Genomic DNA, 19,674 nt, shown 5'->3' on the forward strand with positions numbered 1-19,674 from the left:
CTTGTTAGACCCAAACATCTCAGGTATCTCAGCTCGAATGGCTGCGGCCACCTCCTCGTGAATCATTCCACGGATCTCCTCATCACTAGTACCACTGGTACCACTGCCTCCTAGGTTGTGGCGCGTCCCCACCATGATTCCTCTAAAACATGACATAAAATAATCAGAGACTCGACCGAGATTACTCACACTCGATCAACCGTTACTACTTGTTCCTTAGTACCCTAAGGATTCTTACCTGGGATGTTTACCGATCCGGTGCTTTCAGTAGTACGGGCCCAATACTACCTTCCACACCGTACCCGTATCTACCCCAAGTCCTCCTCCTAGGATCCCAATTCTCAAGTACTCTATACCCCCTGAACTCAGCCTACTCTCAAGCAGACTTTTCACAAGTTACTCTCTGCTACCTACATGCGCTCAAGGCAACTCACAGAAACATAAACTCCTAGGCTAAGGCATCACATATCAGGCCACCCTAGTGCTAAGATATGATTTACCTAGCCTACACTAGCATGCATAGCACATCACATAATATCCCATAACACATAATGTAAGGATAGTTTGGGAAATCACCGTTCGGGCGCTGGCTGATTGTACACACTGCTCCTTTTTTGCTTTTCTCAAAATCTCTCACTCTTTTTAGAAAAATTGTTTCTTTTATGAAAGATTTTCTCAAATCCTCAGTTTGAGTTCAGATATGCCCGAAAGTGCATCCCAATCCCTCAAACCAAGGCTCTGATACCAACTTGTAACGACGTAAATTTTCAAAACAATTTTTCATTTTTCAAACATAACATATCTCATATAAATCATCTCAAAACTCAAGTGTGTCAAATGTTATCACGGTAAAACACATCCCAGAATCTCAAATACAAAATCCTCTGTTAGTGTGTACAAATCATGCCAACGCCTTCCCGCGATTGTCGCTAGTACCTGAAACACATATCACATAACACGGTAAGCATAAATGCTTAGTGAGTTGCCCAAAATACCACATTCACGTATTAGCCTCTCGAGGCTATAGCATCGCATGACCTTCCGGTCAATGTGTCTCAGTGGGACCTTCCGGTCCCACAGCTCTGGTAGACCTTCCGGCCCTACCATGCCTTGCCTTCCGGCCCCAACTCTGTTTGCCTTCCGGCCCAATTCATTCACCATATACATATCACAGTAAACATATCACATAAGTCACGTAACTCATACAAATACATAAGACCTTCCGGTCACACATAGTTACCATTCTAGGTAAAGTATAGTGAGAAGACTCACGTTGGGTAATCTCGGAAAGTCTCGAACTCGAAATACTGATCTAGCCTCTGCCTAATCATATAAAGTAATTTACCTCTAATTAACAACGATTCTCAAAGGCGAGACTAATCCCTTCCTATAATCTCTCAGAAGGGGAAAAGACCATTTTACCCCTCCAATGGTCCAAATGTCCAATTATTGACCAATCCTTAAGAGTAGAGACATGTGTTGATGTCTCCACTCTGACTTCGCATTTTAACACTGTCGCCCAGCTGGCCGATGACATTTTCGACCGGGTGATCGCGTTGAATTTCGGAGGGAAGCTCCTAGCTGATGTCATTGAGTGTTACGGAAGGTTGTTGATGTTGATGTGTCCGTCATCTGCTGTATCAGAAACCTCAAATAATCTGGAATCATCAGAAGTGCTAGCCATATACTCGTTAGCAATCAGCTCTGGAAAGAGTAACTCCATGAAAGTCTGAGTTGCAGCGGAAGTGTATTTAGTCATGAAATCACTTTCTGAAGGTGTAAGAGGAGTGGCTTCAGCATCAGGATCGGTTCTTTGGCATGGGAAACCTAGGGAAGTACTTGTAACAGCTTCATCCACCGCAGGAGTCATAAAAGGCACCACTGGTGGTCTGTACACCACATCTTCGTCATCTTCATCGTCAACAACTTCCTTCGAACTAGAGTAGGAACCAGACAAATTATCTGAAGACACAGTGAACGATTTGAATAGAGACGTGTAGTCAAATAACCAATCTGGGCCCACTTGGGCGTCTGTCTCGTTCTCCTCCAACCAGCGCACATCAAAGGATTCTACAATTTGCTTTGTCTTCTTGTTGTAAATCCTGTACGCCGTTCTCCTCCAACCGTGCGAGCAGCATATCCCAAAAAATAACAATCATCAGCTTTGGCATTGAATTTGGGGTTGGATTCCAGATGAAGGAGGGTGCCAGGACAGCCAAAGATACGAAAATGACTAACAGATGGCTTGTGACCATATAGAATTTCATACGGAGTCTTCATCTGAGCTTTGTTGATCAAGACACGATTTTGAACATAGCACGCCGTGTTAATCGCCTCGGCCCCAAAAAAAACTAGAATTTTAGAGTCACATAACATCGTCCTTGCGGCGTCTTGCAGGGTTCGGTTCCGCTGCTCAGCAACACCATTTTGCTGCGGTGTGCGAACGGCACTGTATTGATGCACTACCCCTTTTTCCGCACAAAAATGATCGAGAATGGCATTCTTGAATTCCGTCCCGTTGTCAGTTCTGAGCGCCTTAACCTGGTGATTGTTCTGGTTCTCTATCATCACAACAAAATTCTTAATCAGGTCAGCAATCCCAGCCTTGTTGGACAAGAAAAAGACCCACGTAAACCGCGAGAAATCATCTATAACCACCAAGCAGTATAGATTTTTGTTGATGCTGAGGATGTTGACTGGACCAAATATGTCCATATGCAACAATTGAAGCACCTGACTTATTGAATTAACCTGTTTTGGCGGATGTGGCTTTCTGTGATGTTTTCCTTGAGCGCAAGCCATACACTTTTCAAACGAGATAAAATCCTTGACAGGAAGCCCGTGCACTATTTCATTATTTGCAAGTCGATTCAGGTTCTTTGCGTTAGCATGTCCGAGCCGACGGTGCCACAGCATAGCATTGTGCTCCGAAACCTTTGAGAAGAGACAGGTGACTTGTTCAGGGAGATCATTGTTCATGTCAATGATATATGCATTGCCGTCCTGTTTCGATTTCACAAGAATCCATTCATCAGGGATGACAATGCATGGCTTCAGAATTAGACATTCTGTGTCCGTAAAATGCGTCGAGTAGCCCTTGTAACAAATTTGAGAAACGCTTAACAAACTGTGCTTTAACTCAGGTGCGTAGTTGACATTCTCGAAGCGTAGCACTCCATTAGAAACTGTTCCCTTTTGATTGATGTTTCCTCCATACCCTCCCGCAAAGGAAACATATCCCCCATTAAAATTATGAATGTTGTGCAACTGGTAAATGTCTCCTGTCATGTGCCGGGAACCACCGCTGTCGACATACCATGGTCTGACGACATTCCTCCGCAGCTGTTCCTGCACGATGAGCGGGATCAAATAGTTTTGGGGACCCAGGTCATTACAACCCTGGGTTTACCCTTAACATTCACAAATTTATCCTCTTGATTTTTCAATTTTGAATTACAATCAAATGCACCGTCAGAAGATGGCGATGATTGGACAAGAATAGATTTGGGCACCCACTGATACTTAGATTTTGAAGAATTAAAGGTGATTTAGAAATATTTTCTTTTTGCTTTGGGCATTTGGATTTTCGGCTAGGATTAGTCGAAGATCCAGACGCACCCTTTAACGAAATCGACCTTGGCTTAGCCGCATTTGATTTTGGCAAAGCACATGTAACTGGTTTAGTGAAAACCTGTTTGTTCGTTTTAATATCAGCCCTTTTCTTATCATTATGAACTTTCCGATCATCATTACTGATGATGTATGGTCTATTAGCATGACCTCGACCACTCTAGCATGCCAGCCCTGCCTGGTGCGCTCCCGCTAGCCTCGCTGGGGACTCCCGTGCCAGCCTTGCTGGGGACTCCCCCGCCGGCCCGGCCTGGCGCTCCCTAGCCTGGCTCTCCCTTGCCAGCCTTGCTGGGGACTCCCTTGCCAGCCTCGCTTGGGACTCTCCTCCCGGCCCGGCCTGGCGCTCCCTTAACAGCCTTTCCTGGTACGCGTCCGCCAGCCTTGCCTAGTGCGCGCTCACCAGCCCCGCCCGGCGCCTCCGGGAGGCCTCGTCTAGCTCCTTGCTAGCTGGGCATGAATTGGGCTGGCCTAAGGCCTGACCTAATTCCCCTTGACCTAATTGTCCCCTATATAATGAACAGTACCTCCTCCATGGAGGGGGATCCTTCCCTTTGGCTCCACCGCCACCCTAGACTCCGGCCGGGTGGGTCAACCGCCACCCTCTGCCGTCAACCACCATACACCACCAACACCAAGATGGTTCTCTCTAGCTAAAGAGAACCATGTCAGATCTACCAGATGATCTAACTTGACCGTCGGAGTCCGCTCCCGGGGCACAGTCCCTGGGGCGGCTCTAACATGGTTCTATGTTGTGACCTCGCAGACCAGTCTCCGACGTAGAAGCACATCCTCAGAGCAGGTGGCCGGAGCCGATGTCGCATCATTTGGCGCCATCCCGGACTCGAACGAGCATAAATCATCTCCTTCTTGTCTAGATATGCTCAGATCTGTCGTTTCAGTTAAGGTTTTCCTCAGATCTGTTCATTTCTAGCACAATTTGGTTCAGATCCGTTTGGCTTTGGCCAAGATCTGTTCAGATCGATTTAGTTCTTGACAAGATCTTTTCAGATCTGTCTATCCATAGTTCAGATCTCTTGATCTTCTTAGTTTTGTGCAAAGATCTTTTTATTTGCTTGTTTTTTCGCTCAGATCTTTTGATCTGTTTGACTTTTCTCGCTTAGATCTTCAGATCTGCCTTGTTTTTTGCTCAGATGTCTAGATATGTTTCGTTTTAGTTCATCTGATCAACCCTCAAGTCTTAAAAGACTTTATCAGATCTCATTTTCATCTATATTTTCATGGATTATTCAGAAAGTTGGGGAGAAAAGAGATTTCTATGAATTTTTCTCCATCTTTGTTCATATTTTTGAATTTTATTCAAGAAGTTGAAGAACAAACAATATTTTACAAGTCTTTACCTCTTTTGCTTGCTCATTTTTAAGAAAATCGGTTTTGATTCCTGATTTCTCATATACAACTTCATTCAAGTTGTTTATTTGGTGCTTCCTCTAGAAGCTTAGAGATAGAAAACTAAAGATTTTCAAATCCGTTGAGCAAGCTGAAGAGTAAAGAAGGTTTTGGGAGGAAAAACCTTGTTAGATCCGTTCTATTTATATTTTGGGGGTTTTCTCAGTAAGTTGAGAAGAAATGAAGTTCTCTATGAGTTTTACCCCATCATTTGCTCAGATCTTCTTCGTTTTTTCCAAGATCTGTCCAAATTTGCTTCACAATCTTTCAGATCTGTTGATCCATTTTCGTTTTTAGTTCAGATGTATGGGTCTATACAATTTTCTTCACTTATCATCCCCCAAGTTTGCAAAAATCTTCTTAGATTCGTTTTTCGTTCATATTCTGGGGGTTTGTTGAGTAGAATGAAAAGAAAAGAATTTTATATGAGTTTTTATCTCATTTTCCGCCCATATATTATCAGAAAATCGTTTTGAGTTAAGATTTTCTATGAACAACTTTACCACCTGCATCAGCTGTTTGTAAGCACAGCTGAGATGTTTGTACATTTCGAAAACAAATCGAGTTCTTTCCTTTTGTTCATATTTTTGGTGTTTATCTTCAAAAGTTAAATAAAGAAAACAAAGATCTTTTTAGATCTGTTTCTTTGCTTATGTTTTGATGACTTGTTGAGCAAGTTGAAAATAAAAGAAAGTTTTATGAGGAGAGAACCTCATCAGACTCCAGTTTTTGTTTATATCTTGAGGTTTCTCAACAAGTTTGAGAAGAAAAAAAAATTTGTGAGTTTTTTTACACATCTCTAGCCGATATTACAAGTAAATCGTTTTCACCTAGAGATTTTTTGTCTATACCTTCCATTCTTGAAACAGCTGTTTGTAAGAACAGCTCTGTTGATTGTATATCTCCAAAAAAATTTAGAAGTTTTTGTTCATATCTTAATGTGTTTCATCAGTAACCTTCAAAAAAAAGAAGAGAAAGAGGCTTTTAGGAGTTTTGTGTTTTGTACAACTTTGGAAAAAAAAATTAATATTGTTTACCACCCACTTCAGCTCATATATTATGAGAAATTTATTTCAATAATGATTTATAGATACAAGTTTGTTTAAGTTGTGCTGTATATTTCAAAACATTGGTAAAAGTTACTTTTACCCCATGGTTTTACCATTTTAGCTAATGGTTTTCAAAAACAAACAAAAAAAAAGATGGAGAGGAGTACTACTAAAAGAGTAGATCTGTAAAGAGATTCATATAAAAGCAAGAGTTCGTAAAAAAAAAGATATTTTTACAGTAGATTGTACAAAATAGCACAACAATGAGCTGTCAATTCTAATCCTACAATCCACAAAGAAAAAAAAAGAAGGGAGGGTGTGGTAACTAGCTGTACTACCTATTCTCTGCTATTACATTTCACACGGGTCCCACAATTATAAAGCTACCAAGACTCAACTAGAAAAGACAAAGACCAAGATTGGGACCCACCAGGCCTACCTCTCCACGCCAGCTGATGTGATATCCCGATATCCCGACTTCATCCCACCGTCGACTCCAAGGCCGTTTCCTCCAACAACTGGGCACCTTCACCGGACCATCTCCAGTCGTTGGTTATCTCCAGTCAAAAACCCAACAAATCGATTTTGAAGGCAAGCTAAACCTAATCATCACCTGTTAACACATCTTCCCAGTAGTAAAAGACCTCCGAAACCCCGATTTCTCTTGCAGGAACTTGGGCACCACCAACTGTTGCTCTCAGCCAAAAAAAGGGGGGGGGGAATGGTAGTTGGCCCCGCCATCTACAGTGTACACAAAAGTTTAAGAGCAGTTAACAGTGCCAATTCGCCAGCATCGCTGGCTAGTTTCCGTCCGCTACTCCATTTCCATCGTGACTGCCAACGACCAATGTACCATCTCATTCCTCAAGAAAATCAGCTATCACTATCTCCTTCCTCTGGTCGGACTAGCCCTCGCCGGAAACGCTGCCTAACGCCATCGCCGATCGCGCTTAGGCAATAGACCATAGCAGCCTCAACACCATCAGCCATCCAACAGCTCCAACGCCATTGTCACCCGCTGCTGTAGAAACTCGCTGCCATCGTCGACCAGTAGATCGGCAGAACTTGAGCATTACCAGCAACCCCCAACCTATGCAACGAGTGATGATAGCTGTGACCCACAACCTTTCCCTGATCTCCAACAAAGGCTTATATACCAACTGTCTTTGCTAAGGAACTCCACTTGAATCCCCACAAACGAAGATCTTTGGAGAGTAAGCCTCGTCACCAATATTGGCGCCACCAGTCGCTGCCAACAAAGGCTTATATACCAACTGTCTCTACTGCAGGAAGTCGGAGGCAGGTAGCCGCCGATCGCTCGACGGCGCCCAGTGACAACAGCTCCACCTATCGGACCACAGTTGGTATCAATTGAAGGCCCCCATTTCTGGATCTATAGCCGCCTACCAAAGATGTAGCATCGTCGGCCATCCCAGTCAACCGCCTTTCACCAATTATAATCATCACCATCAGACCCTCAATAGGCGACGCAGCAGACCACGCAGTTGGGAAATTCATAGATCCGACCTCGTCTTCAAAAGTTGGGACTTAAGTAGCGTCATCAGGCAGGAGGGCAACATCTCCATTCGCGTTTCTCATTTTGGGAACGTCACAATGAGACAACTAGGGATTTCTTTTTCCAAAAATGAGAAAATAAACTAGGGTGGGCCCACAAATGAATGAATGAATTGAGATTTTATTTTGGACTCAACAATTCTGTTGGGTTTCTCACTCAAATAAGTTTCTTGAGCTAGCCCAACAACTAAAATGGATATTTCTCACAAGACAAATCTTAATGGTCAACTGCAGTACCCGTTTGTTGAGATCTCGTCCAACAGAAACTGACTTTATAAGATACGTCACAACCCGGATCGACCCGATGACCTCAAAAAAAATTAAAAAAAAAAATAAAAGAGAGAGAAATAGAAAGTGGTGACAGTATAATGCGATTCGTTTACAAGGAAATATATATATATATATATATATATATATATATATATATATATATATATATATATATATATATATATATACTCGACTGATAATTTGCAAGTGTTTCTAATAACTCTTATGTTGGGCTTCTACTATTTTGGATATAGGCTCCCTCTATAAAAAAAATGGGCTGAAATATTTAACATGTTGGGCTCAAAGCCTCTCCATGATTATATCAAGAAGATGGGATGTTTTTTAAGGCAATTTTACCGATCAACCGTTCATCGTTCGTGTGCTGCGATCTCGCTCAACACAAAGTCAAATTGCAAGGACGCGTTAACGGTCCAGACCACTTGGCATTTTAAAAAAATATATATAAATAAACAAAATAATAATAATAATAATAAAAGAGGGGGAAGGAGAAGAGTAGTAGCCTACTACTCGCGAAGCATTTCGAAATAACCCTCGGCAACCGCGTTGCCCGAGTATCAGCAATTATGCTGACCAACTCCAACCATTCATGTTGACAGGAAATGTTAGTCTCGCTGCTTAGCTCATAGCAGTCGTGCACCCCGGCCCTCAGTAGCCTTGCGACCTAGCTCAGCAGTCGCAAAGCTCAATCATCAAACAGTTACGCTGTCGGACTCCCAGCAGTCGTGCTGCCCAATTCTCGACATCCGCACTACCCAGCTCCTTTCAGCGTTTGCATCGCTTAGCTCTTTCCAGCAGTTATGTATCTCAGTTTTCAGCAGCTATGTATCCATCATTCCCCTTTTCCTCGCCTCCTTTAAGAAAAAAGAGTGGGAGAAGGGTTGGTACGACACCATGCAAAAGTCATTTTTACTTCGAAGCGGTAGAGTTAAAATATATGAAGAGCCGATAATATACGTGATGGTGCATCCCCGAGGTGCCATTGGTATTCCGGATTGAAAGAGTAGCCTCGTGGTCCAACTCTCGGTAGCCTTGTTGCCCAACTCTCAATAGTCGTGTTACTCACCTATCGCTAGCAGCTCGCTGCCCGGGCCTTAACGACCCTGTTGACCAGTTCCTGACAGCAGTCTCGCTGTGCACCACTTGACAACAACTACGTTATCCAACTCTAAGTAGCATCGCTGCATAGCTCTCCACAAACAACCAAGACACCGAGGCATCAATTATTAGTACGCCTAGCGATGCAGCAAAGCATCAGGTACCATTTCGCTTTAACCTAGACTAGTCACACGACCTAGACACATAGATTGTAGGGTGCTACGCCCAATCATTCGAGGTTCAGTACCCTCGCCTCGAGTCACCTGGCTTCTCAGCCCGACTCCATTATAGCGGCGAGCTCCGCATGCGAGGTTCAGCACCCTCGCCTCGAGTCGCCTGGCTTCTCTTCCTGACTCCATTATAGCGGCGAGCTCTGCATGCGAGGGTCAACACCCTTGCCTTGAGTCGCCTGACTTCTCAGCCCGACTCATTATAGCGGCGAGCTCCGCATGCGAGGTTCAGTACCCTCGCCTCGAGTCGCCTGGATTCTCAGCCCGACTCCATTATAGCGGCACGCTCCGCATGCGAGGTTCAACACCCTTGCCTTGAGTCGCTTGACTTCTCAGCTCGGCTCCACTATAGCGGCATGCTCCGCCAACGAGGCTCAAAGGCTCGCAACCTGACTATATGAATCCACGCGATGCTTTCCCGCGTGATGTACTTACGATCGCTGGCAGCCAAGCCCGATCCATTCCGCGCGATGCTCTCCCGCGTAACATCTCCATGATCGGTGGCTGCTAAGCCCAAGCTATTCTTCTAAGCTGCGCAACATAAGTCGTGTATCGTCGCGCACCATAAGTCGTGCATCAGAAGCCTATTCCACGCCTAACACCGCGCTCTCGGTGCTTCCTCTCTCATAATCATCATGGTTCTCTTGTGCTCCGACAATTGATGAAGCGTTTTCCACACTACATCCTGTTATAGCGAGGTTATTCTCCAACAAGAAGGTTATCAAGACAGCATCCCTGCAACCTACAACCTCTCAGCATCTCTGTTGCATGGCCCTCGGTAACGGCCTCGCTGCGCAACCCTTACCTGTAGCCTCATCGCGTATCCCTCAGCATCTTCGTCGCCTGGGTCTCGGCAATGGCCTTGCTGCGTAACCCTTACCTTTAGCCTCGGTTTGCATGATCACAACAGTATGTTGAATCGCGCCGATCAGCTCGCACTCCTATCAAAAAAGGAGTATCAAGTCAGCTCAAGTTACATAAGTAATGTTTGGCTCTTCGCACAACCCCACGACTCTCGTGGGCGAGGTTCGGTCATTTCACTTTATTATTTATTGTATTGGTGCTTTATCTAATCTGGCCTGATTGGCCGCAACCCAATCACATCAGACTAGGGGGACTTGACTACGCACAATTTATTTGACTAAGTCCAGTCCGATATCATTGGCCGCATACCAATAACACCGGACTGGGGCGACTTGATGATGTATGGTCCATTAGCATGATCTAGACAGCTCTGGCACGCCAGCCTGGCGTGGCGCTCCCTTGCCAGCCTTGCTGTGGACTCCCTTGCCAGCATCGCTGGGGACTCTCCTGCTGGTTTATATGACTTAGTCCAGTCCAATGTCATTGGCCGCGTACCAATAACATCGAACTGGGGGGACTTGATGATGTATGGTCTATTAGCATGACCTAGACCACTCTAGCATGCCAGCCCTGCCTGGTGCGCTCCCGCTAGCCTCGTTGGGGACTCCCGTGCCAGCCTTGCTGGGGACTCCCCCGCCGGCCCGGCCTGGCGCTCCCTGGCCTGGCTCTCCCTTGCGAGCTTCGCTGGGGAATCTCCTCTCGGCCCGGCCTGGCGCTCCCTTACCAGGCTTTCCTGGTACGCGCCCGCCAGCCTTTCCTGGTGCGTGCTCGCCAGCCCCGCTCGGCGCCTCCGGGCGGCCTCGCCTAGCTCCTTGCTAGTTGGGCCTGAATTGGGTTGGCCCAAGGCCTGACCTAATTCCCCTTGACCTAATTGTCCCCTACATAATGAACAGTACCTCCTCCATGGAAGGGGATCCTTCCCTTTGGCTCAGCCGCCACCCTAGACTCCGGCCGGGTGGCTCAACCGCCACCCTCCGCCGTCAACCACCATACACCACCAGCACCAATATGGTTCTCTCTAGCTAAAGAGAACCATCTCAGATCCACCAGCTCCCGGGGCACAGTCCCTGGGGCGGCTCTAACGCAGTTCTCTGTTGTGACCTCGCAGATCAGTCTCCGGCGTAGAAGCACATCCTCAGAGCAGGTGGTCGGAGCCGATGTCGCATCAATTATGAAGACGAGATATCGAGTACTTTCTCGTTAGAGACCTTCCTCGAGACTCGTTTTCTCTTCTCGGTGTTGAAAAATGTACAAATGCCCTATTAAGACAGTTGCAAGCAATGTGGGTGGCAGTACCACAGTTGAAACATATTTGTTTTTTATCATTTGAACTGGTACCGCCTTTATCAAAATTTGTGCTCTTTTTGACTCTTCTAACTTTCCCACACGTGCAACTGTAGGAGTCAGATTGTGTGATAGGTGTAGAAGGTGTGGATGTGCAAGTGTCAGATTCAACAAATTTCACAAAGACAACACCACATTTATCAGAAGCATTAGAGTTTGACACCAAATCATCACAAATTACATCAGTGTTAACAGACAGAGACTCATCATTGTTTAAAATAGGAACACCAAATTTAGACACAAAATTATTAGACTCAATCTTTCCATCCTTCTGCTTTCCCTTGCTTACTGACGAGTCTGCATCGGAAGTAGAAACGTTAGTATCTAATTTCCTAGCACTACATTATTTCGCCTGTTCAGCAGCTGGTTTACCATATACCATGAATGGTTCCCGGTCTATCTCAACTTGAGTCAATGGAGTGTTAGTATAAGTTTGATTGAATGGGGGAGGGACACTCTCATAACCTATTCCTACTTGCTTCTGGTCCTTCCATTTCATTTGGTGTTCAATTATTGTTGCAACTATTTCACTTGACACATCGAATTTCTTAAAATTAAAATCGGCATTTGCAAAACGGGTCTTCAATGTGTCAAGTTCAGCACTTACAACATCAAATTCTTTCTGAAGATATCGATAATTGACACATTTATTGTTATAGTCCCCCTGAAGTTTCTTCAAGTCCTTAGTCTTGGCCTCTAGTTCTTCTTTTAAAGGTTTCTGGCCTTTCCTAAGGGTGTATCTCTCATATTTAAGTTCCTCATTCTCTCTCATTATCAGTTCAATTTGCTCACATAAAAATTTGACAGTATTAATACAAGTTTGAGAGCAAGAAATTTCACTGACCTCTGGCTTTGCAGGCTCTGGAGTGGTCTGCACCATGAACGCGAATTGCGGTTCCATCATTTCTGCCTCTGGGTCCACTTCATCTTCTCCTTCTGGGGTGTCGTCAATCTGGGCAACATGCGCATTTTCAGGTCCTGAAATGTTCAGGGCCTGTATCTGGTCTTCCCAATCAAACGACTGTGCCACCACTGCTAGATTTGTTGTCTGGTTATTGGTGGAAGCTCCCCTGCTACTTCCAACATGTACCATAGTTCTTTCATTGTTTTCCCTCCTGTCTGGCTTCGGTCATTCTCTGGCAAAGTGACCAGGTTCATGGAAGTTGAAACATCTAAGTTTGCCCTTGTTGAACCCCACCTTCCTTTCAGAATTCATTCCCCAATTGTTTTTACCTGTCTTCTTGGAGAACTGTTTTGCTCTTAACACCGTCATAGCAATTTGCCATGTGATGTTCATCTCCTCAACATCTTCAGGATGAATTTGATCCAGATCAGCAAAAGATAGTTGAGGAGGAAGCTCGCCAGCCACGAAGGCGTTGTAGTAGTTGACCAAGCCGGTAGCAAGAGCCAAGTTTTCATCATTTTCCTTGACAGCAGGAGCTGAAACAGGTGCTTTTGAGGAAGATGCAGCTTGTGGATGATACATTGACGATTGAACACTTTGCATGGATGGAGTGAAATAAGAGAGTGGTTAAGGAGCAACAAACGGTTGAACTTGTGGGGTAGTGAAGGATGAAAATGCACTATTGGATTGAATCCCGAGATTAGCTGTTGAGTATGAATTCACGTGATTAATCTCCCTCTGCTTGTCGTCCATGTCGCAGGCTTTGATAATTGCCATGGTTTCAGTGAGACTTACACGGTTAAGCTCCTTCGTCTTCTTGATTACAGAAAATTTCATATCCCATGACTTTGGCAATGAATTGAGTAACTTTTTGTTGATTTCTGATTTAGTTACCAAGACACCAGCAGAGCTCATTTCGGTCATAAGGGTGATAAACCTCTGCAATTGAACTTCCAATGATTCGCCTAGAACATGATTAAACATGTTAAACTTTTGCCTGAGCATATCCTGGCGACTTTGTTTCATGTCTTCGTTCCCTTCATAAACCTCGATCAGTGCCTCCCACAGAGCTTTTGCAGACGTATATTCTCGGAAGCCCTGAGAAATTTCTGGTGATAAAGCCATAGTAAGTGTGGCAAATGCTTTATCTTGTTGTTCAACTCTATCAAATTCTTCATCGGTGTACTCTTCATACTCTTTATCAACAATTGTTCCATTTTCGTGAGTTGTGGTGATTCTGACAGGTCCTTTCAAAATACATCTCCAAGTCTTGAAATCTTTCATTTTGATATAGTTTTCGATATGATATTTCCACTCTGGGAAACCTTCAGCAGATAGCAGTCTTGGGATGCGTGTGGTCATTCCCATGATGGAGTCAAGGTCTTGATGAATGGTAGTGTTTTGAGATTCCATTGTTTTTGTTTTTTTTAAATTTGATTAAACAAACAAACTAACAAGGAAAGTACAATTGAAATTGTTCAAACACCAAAGTGGGTTTACGGCCGTATACAGATCACGGCCGTACACTCTTCACGAACGTACACAAGGCAGTTCACGGTCGTACACTTGAAGATGAATGTTTTACGGTCAAAGGATGAAGGTTTCACGGTCAAAGGATGGATCACGGTCAAAAAGTAGTTCACGGTCAATAACTTTGAATAGTTCACGGTCGTATAGCAGATCACGGTTGTAATCACTTCAACAAATGCAATCGTAAACATGTGAATTTCAATGAACACAACAGATTTTGCTTCTGATTGCCTTGAATCTTCGAACAAACACACAAATGCAGCAACCGAACACCCAAAAACGAATGATTTGATGAAGAACCTGAGCCGTGAACACCCAAAAATGAATTTGACACTAGATTGGCTCTGATACCATTTGTAAAGTCCCAAATCCAGGAACCAAACCAGTGATCAAACAATAACAATCAATCAAACAGTGAACAGAACAAAGAAGAAAAAGAAATTTATCAAGCAATGCACACGATATATTACTAGGCCGCAAACACGTTCGGTACACCTTGATTACACACACTATGACCGTGAACCGTATCTGACAATACTACTGACACACACATATTTATAGGGACAGACCAGCCGCACACATGGTTCACGGCCATGAACAGGTTCACGGCCGTGAACACCTTCACAACCGCAAACAACACCAAAACATACTTAGAAAGACCAAGACCCTATAGAGACCTATAAAAATGATTGCCTAGCCCAAACCACATATAAGTATGTCCTAACAAACATGAAGGCTGAGATTCCCACTTATGTGAGTAAATACCTGAGTTGCGCTAAATTCAAATTTGAGAACCAAAAGCCCTCAGGATTATTGCAACAACCGGAAATACTCGAGTGTAAGTGGGAACAGATCACTATAGACTTCATAATCAAGCTAACCAAGACGCCCAGTGGTTACAATACAATTTGGGTAGTGGTTGATCGTATGACTAAGTCTACCCACTTCCTACCAATCAAGGAAGCCTATAGGATGGAAAAGCTAACTCGAACCTACCTCAAGGAAAATGTTAGGTTTCACGGGGTACCAATTTCTATCATCTCTGATAGAGACAATAGGTTCACCTTGCAATTTTTGTGATCGTTATAGAAACCCTAGGGAATGCGTCTTGACATGAGCACATCCTACCATCCGCAAACAGATGGTCAAAGTGAAAGGTGTTGGGTTTTGAGCATTCTAACACTCCTATGGTGTACATGCAACCCTAGAAACCTTGGATCTATGTTTTCTCTAAAATACATGCAAATTTGATTTTCCAAGGTTTACTTCCTAACTAGCATGTTATGGGGAACTTGTAATACAAAAATCAAGTAGAATAACATACCTTTTAGGAGCTTGGATTCCTTGATGACTTTATGAGCCTAGCACCCCAAATGCGATGCCTCAAATACTTCACACAACACCACAATACTTGGAATAACCTTTAGAGAAGTTCACTAACACCTCAAAATCGGCTTGCCCTCTTTGTTGCTTGTACAAGTGCCGATTTTTCTAGACAAGGGGTCTTTATATAGTTGTGACACAAGTAGGGTTACACCATCTAAACCCTAATTGTCATGGCTTTCCATATTCCATGATCCATGAGCTTGTAACCTCCATGGACTATCCATGGAGCACCCTATGGGTTTTAGCCCAATCCATACAAACCATGGATCATTAGCCCACTATACAAGAATAAATGATTTACACAATCAACCCCATATATTTAATTAGTCTCCTTTTGATCACTTAATTAATTCCAAATTAATTCTTTGATCAACACTAGTTAAATAATATTATTAATATATTAGAGCTTATAATATATTAAAAAACCTTAAGTGTCCTTTCTCTCATTTTGGTCTATCCAAGTATTGCAATGCCATGCAACCCAAATGGACCATGCCGGGTCGGGTCAAATACATACCAAATATAGTTATGGACTTAGACACTATATCCAACAAAAGGACCATTCAGACATTGGAAGACATGCTCCGAGCATGTGTATTAGATTTCAGAAGCGCATGGGATACTGATATTCCCTTGATTGAGTTCTCCTACAACAACAACTATCACACCAGCATCAAGGTTGCACCATTTGAAGAACTGTATGGACACAAGTTTCGATCACCTATATGTTGAGAAGAAGTAGGTGACAACCAACTAGAAAATAAACAATCAAGTGACACGCTACTTACTATCCCGAAAATCATACATGAAACAACTAAGAAGATCATCCAAATACACGACATAATAAAGTCTACATGTGATCATCAAAAAAGCTATGCTAACCGAAGACGCAAGCGTTTAGAGTTTCAAGTGGGATATAAAGTAATGTTAACACCCTGTTCTTGAGTTTTTTTTAAATATGGAAAGGGGAGGAAAGGGAAGGAAATGTATGTTCTCGATTCTTTTTAAAGGGAAAAAGGGAACGAAAGGAACGGAGGGGTGTTCTTGAGTTTCATTTAAGAAAGGAAAAGGGGAGGAATTTGAGGGACTGGGAGGGGAAGAAAGAGCTTATTCTCTAAGATTTATTTCCTATCGTTTTTGGGATGATTGGGAGGGAAATAAAGAGAAAGGAAGAGAAGGAAAGGAAGGGGACGGAAAGGAAAGGTTACTCCTTCCCCTTCCTTTCCTTCCTTTTCTTTCCCATCCCTTTCCTTCCTAAAAAAACTCGAGAACAGGGCGTAAAATTATCCATATGGAAGGGAATGATACCATTTGGAAAGTGAGGCAAACTAAATCCACATTACATAGGACATTTCGATATTCTTGAAAAAAATGGTTCAGTAGCTTACAAACTCAACTTGCCACAAGATCTCAGCAGTGTACACAACGTCTTCCATGTATCCAACCTTAAGAAGTGTTTATCTGATAACACATGTAACACTAGTCAAAATAGGTCAATAGACAGTCACCTGTGATTATGCCGATCATGTAATGTGATTATGTTAAACTAGTAATGTGGTAAGAGTGTTATGTAGTTCATGATAAATTCTAATACAAATATGAACCTTCTTTATAATACAACTCAAAGTATACGTCCATACGATCCCAAAAATATAGAGAATGTTTGAATCTGACTTCGCATGAAGAAGTTATGATAAACCGAACACTATAAATCTCTATAATAAGATGAATTTAAAATAAACTTAGAATTAGCTATTTAAGTCTAAAAGAGAGTTGTAGTACTCATAAATACCTACGCGTGGATATAAAGAACGTCAAAAACAGAGTTCGTATGTGAAAGTTACGACCTTTCGAAGATTCAGCTGTCAGAAACCCTAATCTGACTGAACTCACAAGGTGAACATAAATGTTCACGAGGTGAGGAGTCATAAGGCCAGATTTCGGAGCTAGTAGGCACATGGAAAGTCTACGAAGTGATAAACCAAAAGTTCACGACGTGATCAAGGATTGATTCACGTCGTGAGGAGTCAAAGGGACACCATCCGAAGCTAGGGACCAAATGGCGGGTCTACGAAGTGAGCAGGATCGAGCTTACGACGTGAACATGCTTGGTTCACATCGTGAATGGCCAAAAATCAGCCTATAAATAGCAAATTCGACCTTAACACTTCTCACACCTAAACTCTTCTCTCTATCTCGTTTTTGGAGGCCATTTTGCATCCCGAGCCCCGACGACCTCGTACGCTGACCGTTTTTGCTTAGATAACATAAAATCACGCTACTAGGGTGAGTTTCACGGCCCCACTTTCTAATATTTTCGGGGGAAAACGCATGCTAAATATTGTATATACGTTATTATTATGTCTATATGATAGTATATTAGTATCAACGTAGATAGTTATAATAACTGGGATATAGTTATTTCGTATCTGAAAATATACAACTATCGTAAAGTTGTTAGCATGTTATTGTTATAGTAGTATACTAATATAGATCTTGAGTTATACTTAAGATTCTATATATATGTTGTGTGCGATATAGTTCCGAAGTTATATTCGGAAGATTTATATGTTAAGTTAAAAAGTATGTTGCTATTAATAGTTTTATGTCAAGATAAAACTGGATATGTTATACGTTGTTATTGTTAGTTTTATGTTAAGATAAAACTTGGTATTGTTATTGATAGTTTTATGTCAAGATAAAAAGTAGGAACGTTATATGTTGTTATTATTGGTTTTAGGTCAAGATAAAACCTGGTTTTACTTCAAGATATAGTTGTTATACTGCCTAAATATTATGAAGTTAGGAGTAATGTTTAAAAGCATAGTCTAGTAACTTAGGGTTTTAGACATAAAGATGCTTTTGTTGTTAGAGCTATAGGAAGCCGTTAAAGTCTACATGAGTAATTGTATTCATCAACTAAGATTGGGGATCTTAGTGGAAATCCTCTGAACTGTAACCGTTAATCCCGTGTGAGCGAGGAAGTCGTGTATAATTAGTATACGGGTTGACCACCCCACTTGTGACTGTTAGCTACAGTCAACCAAAAGCAAGTGATGAACTATCCTTTTATTTGTTATTGTTCCGGCGTCGATGAAGCGTATGGTGTTGTTTCTCATGGTAAATCATGAGTGTGTTTGTTTCTCATGGTAAATCATGAGTGTGTTCTATCAGAGGTATTATGTCATAGCAGCGGTTACAGGCTCATGGTAGCAAATTGTTAGAAACATTATACTTTGTCGTATACAAGTATTAATGTTAAGTATAAGTTTCCCCTACTTATACCTTAGGATTAAGGAATGTTTAGGTATAACACTTAATTGATAAGTAAACTGTTATACCTAATATACATACTAAATGTTGGAGAGTCAAAATGATATTTTCAAAAACTATACTTTTGAATGTGGAAAATCTATTATTTGATGGAGTCAAAACCTGTGGACTCACCAACTTTATGTTGACGTATTTTAAAATGCATGTGTTTTCAGGAACTTGAAAAGCTGGTATGTATTCGAACAGAAGAAGTTTTACTATTACCTTTCTGTTCATTAAGAAGTATGCCATAGTCGGATATTATGTAATAGGTTCTAGAAAAACAGTTATGTAACTTTCAGTTATCAATAAAGGTATGTATTTTCTTTAGTACTGTTCAATGTATGTTATATAACTATGATACGAAGAATAACGTTACACTACCCGGTGTTTCCGCCGATGGCTGGGGGTGTGACAGCACACTTGTCATTCCTCTCGATGAAATTCAAGTCAACACCAAAACAAACTTCATAGGGGAACCTGTTGAGATCATGGACTGAGATGTCAAGAGACTCAAACAAAGCCACATCCTAATAGTAAAAGTCCGATGGAACTCTAAGCGAGGACCGGAAGCTACGTGGGAGAGCGAGGATCAAACGAGAAGCAAGTACCCCCAACTATTCGACGATGTCCCATCCACAAGCTAAAATTTTGGGATGAAATTTCTTCAAAGGGGGGAGAATGTGACAATTACCAAAAATTGTCACCAGTCATTAATAGAAAATAATTTCAAAAGGTCAATTGTAATAGGATTAACTTGTAATATTTGTAAATTGTATTAATAATATAATATTACATGTTCCAATATACGAGAAAAATCAACAAAATCGTCCAAAAATTAAAAATATAGGAGCAAAATTTTCATATTATTTTGCAAAAACAATAATATATTCGGAAGGTACTCGTCGACACAATCCTGAATATATAAATAACGCAAAAGTCTAACTTCGTATGAGGAAATTATGATTTTTCTAACATTTAAAATCAACCCTGCATCGAAATATGTGCCATAAAAGTTAGAAATAAATTGGTTGAGTTTTTATCAAAGCAATGTAAA

General features: G+C 42.2%; 1 protein-coding gene across 1 annotated transcript; it reads right to left on the reverse strand.

Moving 5' to 3' along the window:
- Positions 1-13,016: 13,016 nt before the first annotated feature.
- LOC145165062 (uncharacterized) lies at positions 13,017-13,802 on the reverse strand. The gene has a single exon (XM_079083696.1). It carries the CDS (start codon positions 13,800-13,802, stop codon positions 13,017-13,019), a length of 786 nt encoding a protein of 261 aa, XP_078939822.1.
- Between the last annotated feature and the right edge of the window lie 5,872 nt (positions 13,803-19,674).

This window comes from Lactuca virosa, chromosome 3, assembly GCF_052849685.1.
Source record: "Lactuca virosa cultivar CGN04683 chromosome 3, Lactuca_virosa_CGN04683_v6, whole genome shotgun sequence".
Classification (NCBI taxonomy): Eukaryota; Viridiplantae; Streptophyta; class Magnoliopsida; order Asterales; family Asteraceae; genus Lactuca; species Lactuca virosa.

What these genes read in the sequence shown, in the direction of transcription:
- LOC145165062 (XM_079083696.1), bottom strand. Translation starts at nt 13,802, where the DNA reads ATGGAATCTCAAAACACTACCATTCATCAAGACCTTGACTCCATCATG.